The sequence below is a fragment of the Schistocerca serialis genome, chromosome 1 (genome assembly GCF_023864345.2).
Source record: "Schistocerca serialis cubense isolate TAMUIC-IGC-003099 chromosome 1, iqSchSeri2.2, whole genome shotgun sequence".
Lineage (NCBI taxonomy): Eukaryota > Metazoa > Arthropoda > Insecta > Orthoptera > Acrididae > Schistocerca > Schistocerca serialis.
Window position 1 is genome coordinate 811,129,988 of NC_064638.1, and position 20,122 is coordinate 811,150,109.

The window sequence follows — 20,122 nt, forward strand, 5'->3', positions numbered from 1 at the left end:
GCGAAAGACTACCGCGGCAGGTTGCACGTCTGTCAGCGGTACTTACAAAGCGCGTTGCAGATCCAATGCCCACACATAATATTTTATTACTAACGACATTGCTTGCATAAGCTTTGCGAACATTCCTAATCTGAATGTGAAGGGTGATGACAATCTCCACGAAACTGCAGAAATAATGCGTCAACATTATTTATCACTCAACGCAAAGACAGGCATTCTTGGCGAGAGAGATGATTTAGGCCGATTATTAAGATTTTCTCACTGACGTATTACAGACACTGCTGGAGGATGTGCCACATCAACATGATCGTGTACTAACATATTTTCGCGTCAATGAACGAGAAAAATGCCGCGCGGGTTTAGCCGAGTAGTCTCAGGCGCTGCAGTCATGGACTGTGCGGCTGGTCCCGGCGGAGGTTCGAGTTCTCCCTCGGGCATGGGTGTATGTGTTTGTCCTTAGGCTAATTTAGGTTAAGTAGTGTGTAAGCTTAGGGGCTGATGACCTTAGCAGTTAAGTCCCATAAGATTTTAAAAAAGTTTCTTCGCATTTCATTTTTGCATTCTGTGATCATTTGTAATCATAGGAGAAAGGTACGGAATATTAGTGGTATTAATACAATCATAATTTGTAGCAGTAATAGCACTTGCTGAAAAATAAATAAAAAGACAGGTGGTAGTAGTAGTAGTAGTAGTACGTAAGACCTTTTTGGGGAATTGTAATAGGTAAATTGTTATTGTAGAAGTAATATTTGGTGTTGTAAAAGTAATAATAGGAGTATATATATGAAAATAACTGTAAATTAATTAAGATGATTTGAAACAACGAAAACCTATGGCTCTCTTTTTATGACAGCAAAGAAAGTTCCGGGTAAGAGCGGTCAGAAGTGCCACAGGACAGCTGTCCAAATGTTAGAGCGACTGTATTAGAACAGAATCGAAGATAAGGAAAAACAGTATTGTAGACAGTCTAAAGTTAATTTATGTTCTAAACAAAATAAAAAATGGGATAAGGAATTAAGTAGATTATGCTGAAAATTCACGCACATGCAGTTACTATATATAACGAACCTTTGTTGTTAGCAAGTAAGTGGACTATTGTAAATAAATAAATAAGTGGCTCTTGTTACTGTTTTCGTGGTGGCGTGTGCAGGACGTGACGCGGTTCTGCCTGCGCGACCTGCTGCCGGGCTCGCTGTACTTCGTGCAGGTGCAGGCGCTCGCGCAGTTCGGCTCAGAGAGGCTCAAGAGCGAGAAGGCCGCCATCTTCCTCAACACCACCGCGCACGCCCACCAAGGTACTGCCCCAGCGTCCAGCGCTGTCTGCTAGCGCCCATAACTCACAACTGCGGCTTATTTTTATTACACAGCGTAGTTTCCATTCTTGTAGAGTTCACTTGTTATCACAAAAATTTACAGGTCGAAATTTTCCAAACTAATCATTGTACGATGAATTCTGGATGTAAAGGGTGTCTCAATAAAGTTGCACAATTTCATTTATGTATGAAACACCTTATTTATTGAAAAGATGAAACACCTTTATTTTGAACTTAACAGTATACAATACAGTTATCTTCGAAAAACAATATTGGACAAATGTTTATTGAAAAACTGTTATTGCTCTCATAAAATTTTCAGTGACGTACGATCTGCAACGTTTTCCTCAACGACAAGCTTAATTCTGACATTTAACCCAGGAATCTCTCACTATTTGTCGGCGTAAGCACTTGATTTCATACGCTGAAGCGCCAAAAAGCTGGTATAGGCATGCGTATTCAAATACGGAGATATGTAAACAAGCAGAATACGGCGCTGCGATCGGCAACGCCTATATAAGACAATTAGTGTCTGGGGCAATTGTTAGATTGGTCACTGCTGCTACAATGACAAGTTATCAGGTTTTAAGTGAGTTTTAGAGTGGTGTTATAGTCGGCGCACGAACGATGGAACACAGAATCTCCGAGATAGCGATGAAGTGGGGACTTTCCCGTACCACCGTTTCACGATTGTACCACGTCCATGCCACGTCGTGCTGCTGCACTTCTTCGTGCTCGCAGTGGTCCTACACGGTATTAGGTAGGTGTAAGAGTTTCTTTGGCTCTTCAATGTATAACACCACCGGAAAAAGGCACACATCGTCACGTCCCAAGATCTCTATGTCGAATTCTGGACCCCATGGCGTGAGACGCACACCTTTTTCAATGGGCCACATCATCTACTTTTATTTTAAATTCACCATCGTACATCACAGTTACTTGTGCGATACAACGCACGTTAGTCTACTGTAAGTCACACGCGTGCTATGTACCAAAAATATTGAGTTATGTGCTCAACACTAATCGAATAAGCAGTTCTTTGAGTTTCCTTCACCATCCGCCGTATAGTGTGATCCAGCGCGCAGTGCCAACCACTTGTTTCTTCCGAAGTTTATTGAGAAAATCTTGCTCTTTTTATAAAATTTTCAATTTCTTTGTCATACATTCTGTATCGATTTCCTCAATGACACACTCAGTTCAATAATTTAAACTATAAATTGTTCTTGGTTTGTTCACACACGTGACTTAACATACAGCACGGCTTCATGTCGCAAGATCTTGGTGTCCAGTTCTTGGCTCCATGGCGTGGGACGATAGACCTGGGAATTTCCCCTTCAGTATAGCGTGATTCGCCCACTGTACGACTAATGGCTGGTGCTGAAAACACTTGCTTTCCAGGTCAATCCACCCCAATTTGAATCAAAGGAACTCTCTCACCATGTTGCGATAACGTACAAAATTAACCATTACTACTTTATCTGAGGAATTCTCGAAAAATTAGGGCACAATCAAGCCGCTCGCTTAAAATTTGCACCAAACTGTTGCCCGATGTGCATGCATCAGCTGCTGAAGTGTTGTACGAGGATTCTCGTCACCACAAATCTGACAATTATGTTACTGACGTAGCCTTTCAATTGGGAATGCACCTCATGGCAAAAGTTTGTTGAAAAACTCGTATTTTTTCAAAACTGTCCTGCACATTTTGGTTTTCCAGCACTCAATCAACAAATCCACACTTTTCCTAATGGGCGGTTGACAATAATCGTTGCATTAATTGTAACTTTTAAAGGGCGTAGAACCTCTGCCGTAATTCGCTGTTCCTCGAAATGTTCAGTTCTTGTAATCGGTGGCGGGTCGGGGTCCATGGACTTCGATCCACACTCTCTTATATTGAGGCAATATTTTCATCAGAAACACGAGTACGATGTTGCTTTCCTGTCGTAATATCAACAACTCACCAATTTCCTAAAAGTTTTCATTTATTCTTCATGTGGTCGAATTAATTGGTTGCCTTGCACAGGCCGAAAATTGTACACTGTTTTCGAAGTGTGCCTAAAGAACTTTTCCCATATTTGTAATAACACTGGACGACGGCAACGAGTTGTTCGACATTAAAACGACTCATTTTTACTAACCACAATGTACTAACACGAATTATTTACAGACGAATGGAAAAACTGGTAGAAGCCGACCTCGGCGAAGATCAGTTTGGATTCCGCAGAAATGTTGGAACACGTGAGGCAATACTGACCCTACGACATATCTTAGAAAATAGATTAAGGAAACGCAAACTTACGTTTCTAGCATTTGTAGACTTAGAGAAGGCTTTTGATAATGTTGACTGGAGTACTCTCTTTCAAATTCTGAAGGCACAGGGGTAAAATACAGGGAGCGAAAGGCTATTTACAATTTGTACAGAAACCAGATGGCAGTTATAAGAGTCGAGGGGCATGAAACGGAAGCAGTGGTTGGGAAGGGAGTGAGACAGGGTTGTAGCCTATCGCCGATGTTATTCAATCTGTATATTGATCAAGCAGTAAAGAAAACAAAAGAAAATTCGGAGTAGGAATTAAAATCCATCGAGAATAAATAAAAACTTTGAGGTTCGCGGATGACATTGTAATTCTGTCAGAGACAAAAAATGGCTCTGAGGACTATGGGACTTAACATCTGTGGTCATCAGTCCCCTAGAACTTAGAACTACTTAAACCTAACTAACCTAAGGACATCACACACATCCATGCCCGAGGCAGGATTCGAACCTGTGACCGTAGAAGTCGCGCGGTTCCGGACTGAGCGCCTAGAACCGCTAGACCACCGCGGCCGGCTGTCAGAGACAGGAAAAGGCTTGGAAGACTAGTTGAACGGAATGGACAGTGTCTTGAAAGGAAGATATAAGATGAACATCGACAAAAGCAAAACGAGGGTAATGGAATGTAGTCGAATTAAACCGGGTGATGCTGCGGAAATTAGATTTGGACTTGAGACGCTTAAAGTAGTGAATGAGTTATGCTATTTTGGGAGTAAAATATCTGATGATGGTCGAAGTAGAGAGGATATAAAATGTAGACTGGCAGTGGCAAGGAAAACGTTTCTTAAGAAGAGGAATTTGTTAACATCGAGTATAGATTTAAGTGTCAGGAAGTCGTTTCTGAAAGTATTTGTATGGAGTGTAGCCATGTATGAAAGTGAAACGTGGGCGATAAATAGTTTAGACGAGAATAGAAGCTTTCGAAATGTGGTGCTACAGAAGAATACTGAAGATTAGATGGGTAGATCACATAACTAATGAGGAGGTATTGAATAGAATTGGGGAGAAGAGAAATTAGTGGCTCAACTTGACTAGAAGAAGGGATCGCGTGGTAGGACATATTCTGAGGCATCAAGGGATCACCAATTTAGTATTGGAGAGCAGCGTGGAGGGTAAAAATCGTAGAGGGAGACCAAGAGATGAATACACTAAACAGATTCAGAAGGATGTAGGTTGCAGTAGGTACTGGGAGAAGAAGATGCTTGCACAGGATACAGCACGGAGAGCTGCATCAAACTAGTCTCTGAACTGAAGACCACAACAACAACAGCCACACTGTCTCTATTTGACAACTGAGCAACAGCGAGCGTTGTCAACCGATCGTAACTAAAAAGACGTGCAATTTGGATTGTTGATTTTTAGTCGGAGTCCTCTTTTTTAAGCGCCGAAAACCCATTATTTTCAGTGAATTTTCTTGTACCGTAAGACCCTATGTTGGGTTATACTGACCGTTAACTTACGAGGCGTTACTGTTTTGGTGTATGGCCGCTGCGTCGCTGCAGTCGGTGATCTGCCTCAAATGCACAAGGTTCCTTCTATTATTGGATACTCGCAGCTGTGATAACGGAGGTATTCATCCGCGTTTAATTTTCCTTGGTCTTATTTAAAATACCTCAGTCGACTGAAACGCCTGCTGACTATGAGACATCCGCAGTGATTCGTGTTCTTTGTGCAAAAAGCGCGAAAACGGTTGAGACTCATCGGCAAATAATGGAAATGTATGCAAAAAAAAAACATTACGGTCGATGTAATGGCAAGGAATGGATTAGAGCAGATCAAGATGAAACATGTGAGAACTAACTTCCATGTAGAAGTGCGAAATGGGTGATAATAGGTCATCACTGAACACTTGTTGCAGAAAGCTGATGCACAAGTTGAACACGACGGACGTTTTACGATTATATTCTTATCTCACGAGTTCGCTCAAGTGTCGCGACATGGGTATTCTCAAAAAGTTATTGCTGTAAACTTAGACTACGAGAAATTGTAGGCGTGCTAGGTGCCAAAAATACAGACGTAAGCGCACAAAACTAATCAAATAGGCAGTTGTTTGAATTCCCTTGACTATCCGCTGTATGGCCATGATCTAGGGCGTACGGACAACCACTTGTTCCTGCACTTGAAAGAAAATTTAAGCCGTACGTTGACGGTGCCATGACAAGAGAATTGTAAAAATGGCACTCAGCAGTGGTTTGGAAATCAGGAGGCAGATTTTAATGAAAATGTAATTCACTGATATTGGTGGAAATTATGTTGTGAAGTGGATTAAGGAAGAGGTTTTTATGTAATAATACAATGGTTTTGCAAAGACACTTATCTTTGTTTAGTAAACATGCCACGAATATCCGGTCATTAGACCGTATTCTTACTTTTTTGTTGTAATTCAAGCAGCGAAAATTCCACATGCAACACCTAGTAAAAATTGCTCGCATAAGAAATTTCTGACAGACTCGATTCCATCACCGTTGTAGCCTGTTTTATGGTAAATTATGGTGGATGGAATAAAATAAGCGAAGTGACTTTCACGAGCGATGTCTTTCTTTGTTGATTTCTTTGGCCCCCTCTAACCCTCTTCGCATTATTATTGAATAATATCTGCTGTGTCTAACGTCTTGGCTGTAGCTTACATGTTTTATCAAAATCTTTTTAGTTGTTTTTCTTATTATTTTAAAATTTTGAACTTTCGACCTGAAGGCCATGCAGCTATCTCTAAAAGTTTTGAATTTTACAGAATGAGGTTACCTTTATCTAAAAATTGCATTATTAGTTTTAAAATTAATATACTATTTTGATAAAGGAGGAACGAGCTATATTAGTAGGTAACGGCTGGTGAGATCTGATTAGCTGTTGCATGGAATCAATTTAGAGGTACGCTTACAGTTAACAATCAGAAAAATTTGTGATTTATATCTCCTACCGTTATTACATCAAATTCACAGTAAGGATTATGACGAATGTGTATTCGGTGTAGATGGTTGGGGAATTACCCATGACTAAATCTCATTATTTTGCATGATTGTGAGGATCAGGCTTCGAAGGAATGTTTGGTTGTATTTGTCCACAGCACTCGTATTTCCTTTCAATCCGTATCGATGATTTATATTCGTCTTCCTACTGGCACCTTCTTCTTCTATACAACGTAGTCTTCGGGTCAGATTGCAGTAATAATATGTTTTTAAAAGTGTAATTTTGAGCCGCTGTTTTCGCTAAATCTTCGATCGTTTCATTATATTTAATGTTAGCGCGTCCTTTGATCCACACAAATATTTACGAGATTGTCGTTTTCCTTGGTAACTTTCATAATGTTCTTTTCTAATGGATTAGTTTCCTTGAGAAGGGCTGATCTCTGTATATCTTAGAGCAAGTTCCTCTTTTTTAGTTCCCAGTCTTCTGATTAGTTTGCTGCGGCCCGCCACAAATTCCTGTCCTATGCCAACCTTTTCATCCCAGAGTAGCACTTGGAACATACGTCCTCAGTTATTTGCTGGACATATTCCGATCTCTGTCTCCTCGTACAGTTTTTATACTCTACAGCTACCTCTAGTACTACACAGTTTATTCCCTGATATTTTGACAAATGTCCTACCACCCTGTCTCTTCTACTTGTCAGTGTTTTTCATATATTGCTTTCCTCGCCGATTCTGTTGATAACTTCCTCATTCCTTACCTTATCAGTCCACCTAATTTTCAACCTTCTTCTGTAACACCACATCTCAAATGATTCGATTCTCTTCTGTTTTTGTTTACCCACATTCGATGTTTCACTGCCACTCGTTGCTGTTTCCCGAACACACATACTCAGAAATTTCTTCCTCAGATTGAGGCGTAAAGGCCTATATTTGATACTAGTAGATTTCCTTTCTCTGGGAATTCTTTCTTTTCCAGTGCTAGTCTGCTTTTTATGTCCTTCTTGTTCCGTTCAATACGGATCATTTTGCTGCCTAGATAGCAGAATTCCTCAACCTCGTCTACTTGGTGATCCCTAGTTTTGACGTCAAGTTTCTCACTGTTATTTCTGCTACTTTCTTCGATGTGTTCTCATTCTATATTCTATAATCATTAACCCACTCATTCCATTCAACACATCCTGTAATTCTTCTTCGCTTTCGCTGAGTGTAGCAAAGACATCAGCGAATCTTATCATTAATATCCTTTCAACTTGAATTGTATTCCCATTCTTGTACGTTTCATGTATTGCCGTCATTTCTTCTTCAATGTATAGATTGATCAGTAGAAGTGAAAGACTCATCTCTGTCTTACACCATTTTCAATCCGAATACTTCGTTCTTGGTCTTCCAGTCTTAACGTTCCCTCTTGTTTCCTGTATATATCGTATATTACTCGTCTTTCCCTATAGTTTACCCGTATTTTTGTCGGAATTTCGAACATCTTGCACCATTTTACATTTTAAAATGACGTGTCCAGGTCGACAAATTCTATCAAATTGTCTTGATTTTTCTTCAGTACTGCTTCCATTTTCAACCGCAATATCAAAATTGCCTCTTTGGTGCCTTTACCTTTCATAAAGCGAAACTGATCGTCATCTATCAGGTCTGCATTTTTCTGTTCCATTCATTTATACAGGATGGAGAAAAATTGTGTCACGAAATTTTAAACCTGGATAGCTGATGCCAGTAGGAACCAAAATTACTAGTGTTGTGTAGGTCGACAACGCACCATTTTTGAACTATGGAAGCTTGGTGCCACGAGGTCCGTTTAGTCGTGGGATTTCCCTGTTGCCGTTCGTCGGTTACTGGCAGCGCTATGGTCGTCAGTTCACACTTACAAACGTCCCTTGCCCTGTCACTGCCCTAACGTGATGCGCACACGTGTCGAATAGGTCTTAATGTTTGTCTACACCCCACGTCAGAGGCATTCAGACTTAAGCTTCGCTTCGGGGCACACACATATCATCTGCGCTTTACTCAAATAGTAAGCATGGCGATCTCCGGCAGGCAAAGCATTCCCGGTCATGCGTTGTTCAGAGCATCCGGCAACAGGGCAATCCCATGGCCAATCAGAGTGTGTGGCGCCAATTTTCTGTAGTTTAAGAATGGTGCGTTGTCGACCTACACAACACTAGTAATTTTGCTTCCTACTGGGATCAGCTATCCAGGGTTAAAATTTCGTGACACAAATTTTCTCCACTCTGTATATTATTCCTGCAGTATCTTGGAGCCATGGGCTGTTAAGCTGTTAAGCTGCGATAAATCTCGCACTTTTCGCTTCTTTCTGTCTCCGGAATGGTATTTTCTCGAAAGTCTGATAGTATATCGCAAGTTACTTCATACATTCTACACATCAACGTGAAAAGTCGTTTTTTTGCCACTTCTCCCAATTATTTTAGAAACTCCAGTGGAATGTTATCAAGTCGTTCTGCCTTGTTTGATCTTAAGTCGTCCAAAGTTTTTTCAGAGTCTGACTCTAATAGTGGATCCCACATTTCTTTCCTGTCGACTCTAGTTTCTTCTTCTATCACTTTAGCAGGCAAGTCCTCCCCTTCAACGAGGCTTTTAGTGTACTCTTTCCACCTATCCATTCCCTCTTCATTTAACAGTGGAATTCACGTTGCACTCATAATGTTACCGCCCTTCTTTTTAATTAAACCGAAGGCCGTTTTCACTTTTCTATATGTTGAGTCAGTCTTTCTGACATTCATTTCTTCTTCGATTTCTTTAGATTCTTTACACACCCATTTTGCGCTAGCTTGCCTGCACTTCCTATTTATTTCATGCCTAAGTGACGAGTATTTCTCTATTCCTGAAATTTCCTGATCATTTTTGTAACCCCTTCTTTCGTCGGTAAACTGAAGTATTTCTTCTGTTACCCATGGCTTCCTCGCAGTTACCTTCCTTGTGCTTATGTTTTTCTTTCCAACTTGCACTTTTAGAAAGGTCTATTTCTCTTCAACTGAACTGTCTACTCAGCTATTCATTAGCGCAGCATCTATAGGCTCTGATAACTTAAGGCGTATTTCTTCATTCCTTAGTACTTTTATATCCCCCTTCTTTGCACGTTGAATCTTCCTGAGTGGGCTCTTAAATTTCAGCCTACTCTTCGTCATTACTAAATTGTGATCTGAATCTATATCTGCTCCCGTATGCCTTACAATCGAGCTATTCAGTATCTGATTTCGGAATCTCTATCTGCCTGTGATGCAGTCTAAATGGAATCTTTCTGTAACTACTGGCCTTTTCCAAGTAAACCTCCTTCTCTTGTGATTCTTGAACAGAATTTATTACAGACCTCCAATCAGTCTTTCTCTCCTCTCATTCCTACTGTGAAGTCCATATTCTCTCGTAACTCTTTCTTCTACCTCTTCCATACAACAGCATTCCAGTCTCCCATGACTATTAGGTTTTCACCTCCTGTTAGATTTTCATCTCCCTTTACGTACAGAATCGTCTTGTCATTATCCTCATACACTTTTTCTATCTCTTCAACTTCTGCTTGCGTCGTCGTTGATTTCATTCTGCCTCTGGAGCCTCTGCCTCTCATTCCTACTGTGCAGTCCATATTCTCTCGCAACTCTTTCTTCTACCTCTTCCATACAACAGCATTCCAGTCTCCCATGACAATTAGATTTTCACCTCCTGTTAGATTTTCATCTCCCTTTACGTACAGAATCGTCTTGTCATTATCCTCATATACTTTCTCTATCTCTTCAACTTCTGCTTGCGTCGTCGTTGATTTCATTCTGCCTCTGGAGCGTAGTGTGCGTTCATAATCGATTTTAGACTTTATTAGGCTCTTATATATAAAGAGTAGAATACTAGCAGAATACCCAATGTCCATCACCTCCTTCCATTCGCTATAGCAATCACCTAGTCCACCTCTCTCCATCCATCTTCTCCTTCCTCCTTTCCCTATTTACTTTCTGTCCATCTCCTCGTGCCCTCTTTCTGTCCATCTCCTTCTCAGCCCTCTCTCTGTCCACCTTCACTGCCCCGACGTTCTACCCATCTCCTCCTGATCCCCATTCTGTCCATATTCTCCCCCCCCCCCTCTCTTTGTCCACCTTCTCCACCCGAACACTCTGTCCACCTCCTCTTGGCCCCCTTTCTGTCCATCTTCTCTTCACCCTTCCACTTTTCGATCTCCTCCTCTTCCCTCTCCATCTCCCGCTCCATCCTCTCTTCCTCCACCTCTATTCATCTCCTCCTCCACCCTCCCTGTCAGTCTCACCAGTTTCTCTGCCAATCTTCTCCTTCCCTTTCTCCCTATCAGTCTACTACTCGCCCCCTATCTTTGACCATCTCCTCTGTTCCCCTTTCTGCATCTCCTCCTCCACCCTCTCTGCTACTCCATCTCCTCCTCCGCCCTCCCCTTTTCTATCCATCACCTCCATCCCAATAGGATGTTGGTGGTTCTCACCACCAGAGTCTTACTTTGTGGGTAGTAAGTAATTTGAGGTAAAAATCGATCCAGGGCTTCACATGTCTCATATGTTTGACGTATTTCACTCTTATTTGCATACGTGTTTTACCTGTATCTCGAGCAATATGGCTCTGCAGTTTCACTTTCACGCAGCTAGATGTTAATGACGTCTTATGTGTCGCATAATGATGTGATTTTGTAAGTACGTTCAGTGATGTAAGTCTTTGCAAAACGTGTCGCGAATAGAGTTGAGCCACGAGGTTTAGACGTGCGGTCTAGGGCCCCTTGCCACCGTTCGCACGGCTCTCCCCGTCGGAGGTTAGAGCCCTCCCTCGGGCATGGGTGTGTATGTTGTCCTTATCGTAAGCTAATTTAAACTAGATTGAAGTAGTGTGCAAGCCTAGGGACCGATGACCTCAGCAGTTTGGTCCCAGAGGCACTTACCACGAATTTCCAACTGGAGTTGATAATAAAGAACTAATAAAATAAGGCGTCGTGCCTGATGTGGCAACTTCACTGCATGAAAAGCAAAAGTGTAGTAACCGATAAACTTTTTTCTTTTCGTTATCCTGTTGGGTAGAGAGCGAAAAAAAGTTCCGTAAAATTTTAAATTATAAGTAAAGTTAGTTGCAAGTCTCTAAGTGGTTTCACTCTCAAATACTGGACGAATAAATTCTAGGTATTGGTCTGTCTGGAGCTAAGCTTCTTTTTCTCTTTTTTTACCCTCACCTCTACCTCTTTGAGAGATAGGTGGTTCTTACCCCCACAGAGTTTCTTTCCAGTCAGTAAGTGATAGGGATACGCGGTCTGGTTGAAAGCGATCTAGTGGTTTAGAAGGAAATGCGGAATATACTTAAATACATACATTTTTGTAATTGTATGGATTATAATTCGCTTATTACCTTGCTCTTGCAAAAGCGCGCAACGCATTGAGACAAGGCAGTATTTTCTCTATGACATATGTACCGTGCCTTATTCATGAGGGGCGGGAGTCCATTATCACACCTAGAAATTTGGTTTGACCCTTGTTGGCTCTTCACCGCGAAGATCTTGTTATTTGATCTGATGCGTGTTAGCCTTTGTAAAATCCTTCGCTTGCCAATGTTGATGACGGTCTTCTTACGGATTGAAAGTTGTAAGCTATTAGATGCCAGCCAGGTTTCTAACATTTTCCTTTCTCCTTCTCCATTTCAGCAACATAAAGAAACAAACTACTCCGTAACCAAAATGGGACCCAGATCTAGATATCACTGACGTAGCGACCCTCTCTGTGTATCCAAACTCTATTTATTCATTAAACAAATAATCTGTTGTCAACTTCATTAATTACATCATCTGAAGTGATTTCATACGGCGACTATCGTATTCATGTCTCGAAAATTGGAAGTCAGACTCAGCTTTCTTTTTTATATTTTTAGTTCCTTCATCGATTGCAAACAGGTGGTCCACTAGTGTGTTGTATACTCTCTATATGCCTTCATCTGTGGCTACAGTTTTGCAGCTTCCTTCGAGAGGATCTCCTTCAAGAGAAGTACGGCCACTTTAAAATTCAGCCATCAATTTCCTAATCGTTGAAAATGTAGAATCGCCTCTCTATAAAGTTTCACCAACTTTGGAAGAATTGTTGTTGGCGATAAACCTTCAAGAATGCAGAATTTCATGACGATGTTGTACTGAAGAATACGCGTATGTACGAAACATAGATAGTTCGATGGTTCCGCAAGTAAACTTGGCACTTAATCTGTAAACATTTGGGTGCAGCTTTTCTACTACCCGAAAAGGACCCAAGTATTCATCCATAAACTTCTTTGTTTCTGATGTGATCTTCTTCGACTTTTCCCTTACACCTTGTCCTGTTCAACTAGCAAGTCTTCCGGATCAACCCCCATTTTCTCAGTGCCACATTTATTATATTCTTACATATGTTCCCTTTTTCTGCAATACCTAATGGAAAACTGTTACTCTCCTCAGTGGTTAGACTCTTTCTCCTAGAAAATGGTATAATTACATTTCTTCCCTGTATTTCCAACATTATAGAATTCTCATTCAAATCTAGTTTCCCATTGTGTTTATTGATGTCCACACTTAATCCTTACCAGGAAATTATGATACTACTGCATACTACTTATTTTAAGAGGTAGCAACGCTTCATATTTAACAGGTTTCTTAACCTTTCCTGCTACGGTCGCAGGTTCGAATCCTGCCTAGGGCATGGATGTGTGTGATGTCCTTAGGTTAGTTAGGTTTAAGTAGTTCTAAGTTCTAGAAGTTCTAAGTAGAAGCTGACCTCGGGGAAGATCAGTTTGGATTCCGTAGAAACACTGGAACGCGTGAGGCAATACTGACCTTACGTCTTATCTTAGAAGAAAGATTAAGGAAAGGCAAACCTACGTTTCTAGCATTTGTAGACTTAGAGAAAGCTTTTGACAATGTTGACTGGAATACTCTCTTTCAAATTCTAAAGGTGGCAGGGGTAAAATACAGGGAGCGAAAGGCTATTTACAATTTGTACAGAAACCAGATGGCAGTTATAAGAGTCGAGGGACATGAAAGGGAAGCAGTGGTTGGGAAGGAAGTAAGACAGGGTTGTAGCCTCTCCCCGATGTTATTCAATCTGTATATTGAGCAAGCAGTAAAGGAAACAAAAGAAATATTCGGAGTAGGTATTAAAATCCATGGAGAAGAAATAAAAACTTTGAGCTCCGCCGATGACATTGTAATTCTGTCAGAGACAGCAAAGGACTTGGAAGAGCAGTTGAATGGAATGGACAGTGTCTTGAAAGGAGGATATAAGATGAACATCAACAAAAGCAAAACGAGGATAACGGAATGTAGTCGAATTAAGTTGGGTGATGCTGAGGGAATTAGATTAGGAAATGAGACACTTAAAGTAGTAAAGGAGTTTTGCTATTTGGGGAGCAAAATAACTGATGATGGTCGAAGTAGAGAGGATATAAAATCTAGACTGGCAATGGCAAGGAAACCGTTTCTGAAGAAGAGAAATTTGTTAACATCGAGTATAGATTTAAGTGTCAGGAAGTCATTTCTGAAAGTATTTGTATGGAGTGTAGCCATGTATGGAAGTGAAACATGGACGATAAATAGTTTGGACAAGAAGAGAATAGAAGCTTTCGAAATGTGGTGCTACAGAAGAATGCTGAAGATTAGATGGGTAGATCACATAACTAATGAGGAAGTATTGAATAGGATTGGGGAGAAGAGAGGTTTGTGGCACAATTTGACCAGAAGAAGGGCTCGGTTGGTAGGACATGTTCTGAGGCATCAAGGGATCACCAATTTAGTATTGAAGGGCAGCGTGGAGGGTAAAAATCGTAGGGGGAGACCAAGAGGTGAATACACTAAGCAGATTCAGAAGGATGTAGGTTGCAGTAGGTACTGGGAGATGCAGAGGCTTGCGCAGGATAGAGTAGCATGGAGAGCTGCATCAAACTAGTCTCAGGACTGAAGACCACAACAACAACAACAAGTTCTAGGGGACTGATGACCACAGCTGTTAAGTCCCATAGTGCTCAGAGCCATTTGAACCATTTTTTTTAACCTTTCCTGTGGCTACAATTATTTGAATCCCCTTGACAGGCATTATTACTAATTCCTCTTTGTTTGGCAAAGCATCTAACCACTTTTGACTAACAGCACAAAGATCACTGCCACTGCAGTTAAACACTGCACTTCTTCCCCACTACAGGTTATCTTGTCTTCTCCCCACTATTGCTGACTTCAAATTCACGAAGCAAATCATGTACAACTTCCTTTCTCTCAAAACCTTCCCCACGCCTCGAAATTACACAGATATTTGTAGTATTATTTTCAGTATTTATCCTCTTTTGTAGCAGTCAGTCTGTCCACTAATGACAAATCAAAACACCTTGACACATCACGTTTTCCTTCCTGAACCTCCTGTAATCAATTAGTTGACTGACACCCACTATGGTCATCCAATCTTCAATACTGCCGTGCTTCCTTCACCTGTTCCTATTCAAAAAGTCGCCTAAGCTACCATTAATAACACTTATTTTGATGTTATTTGCTTCACTTGCCTCATTCGTACTGCCCGTGTCATTACTTCCGAATTCAGTCATTTCTTCATTATACAACACAAAAAGAGTTTCTAGCTGTTTTAAACTACCATTACCTGTCTTGCAAACGATAGCATCTTTATAGACGGGATGTAGTTTTCCATACTCCATGACTCTGTGCTCTCTTCCGGACGCACTTCCCTCTGTTGTCTGTTGATCGGAGTTAGTTCGCCTATCTGCCATAGCATGGCGCCAGCGTCTTACGCCTTCTCTTCTCCTACCATTACCTCAAGACACATTCACTCCGTTTACATTTACATTCTGTCTAGGTTCTGCATTATTTGGAGGCCTAAAGTATCTATTATCCTGCTCCTCCTACTGCATTAGTCTATCTACTCTTTTCAGATAACTAATGAATTTATTAATAACGTCCCTGAGAGCAGTAACTATTTTGTTAAGGCAGTTCATAGGTAGCTTTTCATCTAAACACATTGTAATCTGTTCTGGCTCTAATATGTTAGTGAGATAAATTAGCAACACACTTTAAAGCTAATCTTTTCACACTCTCCTTTCTGGGATTAGACTTTTCCCCAGCCCAGGAACTGTTGTGCAGATACATCTGCTTTTGTTTACCCCAATATTCTGTGAAAAATGCATCTTTAAGCTATTGTAAAGTATCGTATCGTTCAGCATCATTCACACTCGAGGTCCTGGCTTCCCCCATAAATTTTTATGAAATAAAGCCGATCTTTTGCCAATCGGTCTGCGGTCATGGTAAAACATTTTCAAAATCATTCCAAAATTCCTTTGGAGGCATATGTCCATCAGGACCAAAACGTGAGAACTGTCTGTTAGTAGTGTAAGCTACTTCATCCAACTCTGTTATCAGACTGCCACCCACTCTATTAGTACCAACTTGTATATTATGTTCTACTTTAATTAGTCTGTTGTTAAGATCATGTAGTTCATTTGCTGCCAACCACATCTGATCGGTCAAATGATACGTGTTGGTTTCTACTTTCTTCACATGGCCAGAGACAACCTCTATAGCTTTTAAACAATTTTTAATTGTCTCATTGATTCAAAATTTTATGCTCACTTTCACATATACCTAGAACTGTAGCTATTTTATACTCTATTTTCTGAACATTTTCTTGGATCTGGCCCATTCTTTACTTCCTTCCATTAGCTGCTCTTTGTATAGTCTCTGTTAAATCCTCTTTTACACTGTCTGAGGATTTCTTGCAACTTTCCTCAAATTGAGAAAATTTAGCTCCGACATTTTCATCAAATGCCTTCAATTGTTTTTGCCAAATTTCCTTTAGATCAGAAGCCTGTTTTCTAACTTAGTATCAATTTCATCTCTGAACTGTTTAAGCTAACCAGCTAATTGATTAGAAGTACTGCGCTGATTATCAATTTTTCTATTAATATATTGCTTAAGACCCTTAGCTAAATTTTTATTTGCTTAATTGATGCTAAGCATTAATGGTGCTATCATTTCCTTTACATTTTCCAGTTAAGTTTGCTTTACTTGCAACAATGAACTTTAGCATCTGCCTCTCTGGTCTCCAGTTAATTTACGTCAGCCTAGCTTACGTCAAATAAACCAGAATCACCAAAATCAGCCAATCTATTATTAAAATAGCTAGTACCCTCTCCCATAGTTACATCTGTTGTAACATTTCGTCCCTGTTTCTCCCCCACAATTGTAGATAACGGGTGTAAATTATAAACTGAAACATCATTAATTTCTAATTCACTCACATTTCTCTACCCTATAGTGCTTGTCTGCCTGGCACTTCCATCAGACTCAATCACATCCTCTGCCTTCAAAACTGCAGAATCATCACGCCCTTCGATTTTAAAAATTCTTTTGATACAGGCAAACAACGTGTCTCTCTTTGTCGACTGTGGTATCAGCGCTCTGAAACAGTGGCTCCGTTCTCTGATCCAATTATACCAGTTTGTGGGATACTATCTACCGCCCAACACCGTCAGTGCAGTTCTTTAGATAACGGCTGCCGATGCATCTATCGTTCCATCTGCTAACTCCGCGCCGCTTCTTCTGTTGTATCTACGGTGTCATCTTTCTTCTTCTTACCGTAGTTTAACAGTTCTTTTCCGCTTTGTCACACACTGTTGTATCCTGTGTTTTGATCGCTGTTCGACACTGAACATTTTCACATTTATTCTCGACAGCAGGTCTTTCCTCTACAGCTTTTTGTAATTCGCTAGCCTTGATGCGCCATTTGCTGTGGCGCAGAGCTATGCTGCTGTTAATAATGTTTCACTCGCCCTATGGTGAATCTCTTCTCACATGCGCGCCTCCTTGAAGTTACTGAAAAGCAGTTATAAGGCGCAAAAAGCTATAGAAAAAAACAGCTGCACAGCTCTAACCACAAGTCACACTAAAAATTGTTTTCTCGGTGGAAGTTTAGTAATAAATAAATGAAAGTATTCATGTGCATAAAATTTCACTGTATTACGACAATATTGCGTACACCAGTTACTACCAAGCCTTACAAAGACTGAAAAGTCCATACACACACACACACACACACACACACACACACACACACACATCAGTCACAACCATAGCCAGATTACGGTAATTATTAGATAGCCATCATAGAAAATTTATTGTACAAAAGGAATGTTTTTTATAGCACAGCTCGCTCAAATGTTGTTATAATCAGTCTCAGGTAATTTAGCTATTTAAAATGTCACCAGAAATTCTGAGTTTCACATCATGTATTAAATCGAACTCACTTCCACACTTTACCGCACTTCTCAAACATTTTGGTACCGAAATATCACAACATTAATAATTTTCATCGGAGCACATACAAAACGTTTGATCACTACGAGATCCAAGCCCCAATTCTGATTATCTCTCTACACAAAACTGGTTTCTCGTTCTCAAAATATACACGAATATAATAATTTCTGTTTGGTAGATATACATTACAGCCAATCAGAAAGCAGCATCAAATCCTCTCAATCCCGCTCACAAGCACAGAACCAATCAAAATTTGCAAATGAATCAAAACAGTAAGTTAACATAAATATATTTGGAAAACCCACAAATATAAAATTAACTCCCTCTTAACAAAACTACTTTACCGAAAAAATAATCTCATTTCTCCAGTACCACAAACTGATGAAATAGTTTATAACAAATTCCATGGAACGAATTATTGGTACAGACGTCATTCTCGAACATTCGTCATGCGAACAGGTACTTAATTACATCTTGGGTTGTCGGGTGTTCTGCCGGATATCAGCATCGTACTTACACGGTATTTCGGTCACGTAGCTCGTGACCTTCATCAGGTGCGACCTGAGACTGCTCCTCGAGTGGACCTGGTCCAGTATTTATGCCTTTGGCCTTCCCCCTCCACCAACGGCTACAGGCGCTTCCTCTGTGGTCCGCGCCCATTCCCTGCGACCTGCTGGAGCGTTGCTGCTCCGTTTTCCGTCCGCTGCGGTTCTAGGTGTTCCCTCTGCGGTCCGCGCCCACCAAACCCGCTCCTGGGGGTTTCATCTACGGTCTGGGGTACCAAGCGTTCCCCGTGCGGTCCGCGCCCGCTCACCACGACCTGTTGGAGCGTTGCCGCTCCGTTTTTCGTCCGCTGCGGCTCTGGATGTTCCCTCTGCGGCCCGCGCCCACCAGTCCCACTTTTGGGTGTTCCATCTTCGGTCTGGTGCGCCTGACAGCCCGTCAGGGGCTCGTTTTCCATCTCCATGTCTCTGGTTCTTCTGTTTGTGTAGTGTTGCAGCTGGCCCCGTTGCTCCTTTAACAATTCCAGAGCCGGATCCCAGGCTCTGCTTAGCTGGTACCCTGTGTCATGGTTCATAAGATCATCAGCCATTTTAATATCTATCGATTCTCTTATAACACTGTCCCAAAATCTGGGTGTTTGTGCTAGAATCTTGGTATCCTCATACTTCATGGCATGATCTAGTTCTAGACAGTGTTCAGCAATGACTGACTTAGCACATGTATTAATCTAGTGTGCCTCTGATGTTCTTTGCATCTGATAGTTCTTGTCGTCTGGCCAATGTAGGACATACCACATTGACAAGGTATATTGTAAATCCCTGGTTTTCGTAACCCCAGGTCGTCTTTGAAACTCCCCAGTAGTCCCCCGATCTTGTTGGATGGACTGAAAACACACTTGATATTGTGTTTACGGAGGATCCTACTGATTCTGGCAGAAATAGAACCAGCATAGGGCAGGTATGCCACCTTCTTTGCTTCATCTTGGTCTTCTTCACGAACCTGTGGTATAGTGGCTGGTTGGAGTGCCCTCTCAATTTGTCTGTCCGTGTATCCATTCTTGGAGAAAACTGTTTTGAGACGTTCTATCTCTATAGATAGATTCTCTTGGTCTGACAGGGCACGTGCTCTGTGGACCAAAGTCTTCAGAACCCCAGTCTTCTGTGCAGGGTGGTGACAGCTGGTGGCCTGCAGATATAAATCAGTGTGTGTTGGTTTTCGGTACACACTGTGGCCAATTGATCCATCTGCTTTCCTCTGGGCAAGTACATCCAGAAATGGAAGCTGGCCATTCTTCTCCAGTTCCATGGTGAACTTGATATTAGGGTGGCATGAGTTAAGATGTTCAAGAAACTCATTGAGCCTGGCCATCCCATGTGGCCAGATCACGAAGGTGTCATCCACATACCTAAAGAAGGAAGCGGGTTTAAATGTGGCTGTCTCCAATGCCCTCTCCTCAAAACTCTCCATAAACATGTTGGCAACCACAGGGGACAGTGGGCTGCCCATAGCTACACCTTCAGTTTGCTTGTAATATTTTGTTTCTGTACAGGAAATACGTGGATGTCAGTGTATGACTGAAGAGGTCCAACAGAGCACCGTCAAATTTCTCTGCAATCAGTACCAGCCAAGTACTTGAAAGGTCTCCTGTCTCCATATGTGGGGAAATGTATTCACCACATCCGCAACTCAGAAGAGTTCCTGCATGCCTCAAGCAACTGCACATCACAGATTTGGATATCATGGTTAGTTTTGATGTGGTATCGCTGTTCACCAGGGTCCCACTGAAGGACTCACTAGA

The 20,122-nt window shown here is 41.3% G+C and overlaps 1 protein-coding gene across 1 annotated transcript in view; it reads left to right on the forward strand.

Moving 5' to 3' along the window:
- Nucleotides 1-20,122, forward strand: part of LOC126435797 (anosmin-1) — a 297,027-nt gene that overhangs the window by 273,218 nt on the left and 3,687 nt on the right. The window contains exon 6 of the mRNA XM_050090466.1: nt 1,151-1,295. Coding sequence (XP_049946423.1) covers nt 1,151-1,295 — 145 coding nt within the window. The remainder of the gene's footprint in view (nt 1-1,150; nt 1,296-20,122) is intronic.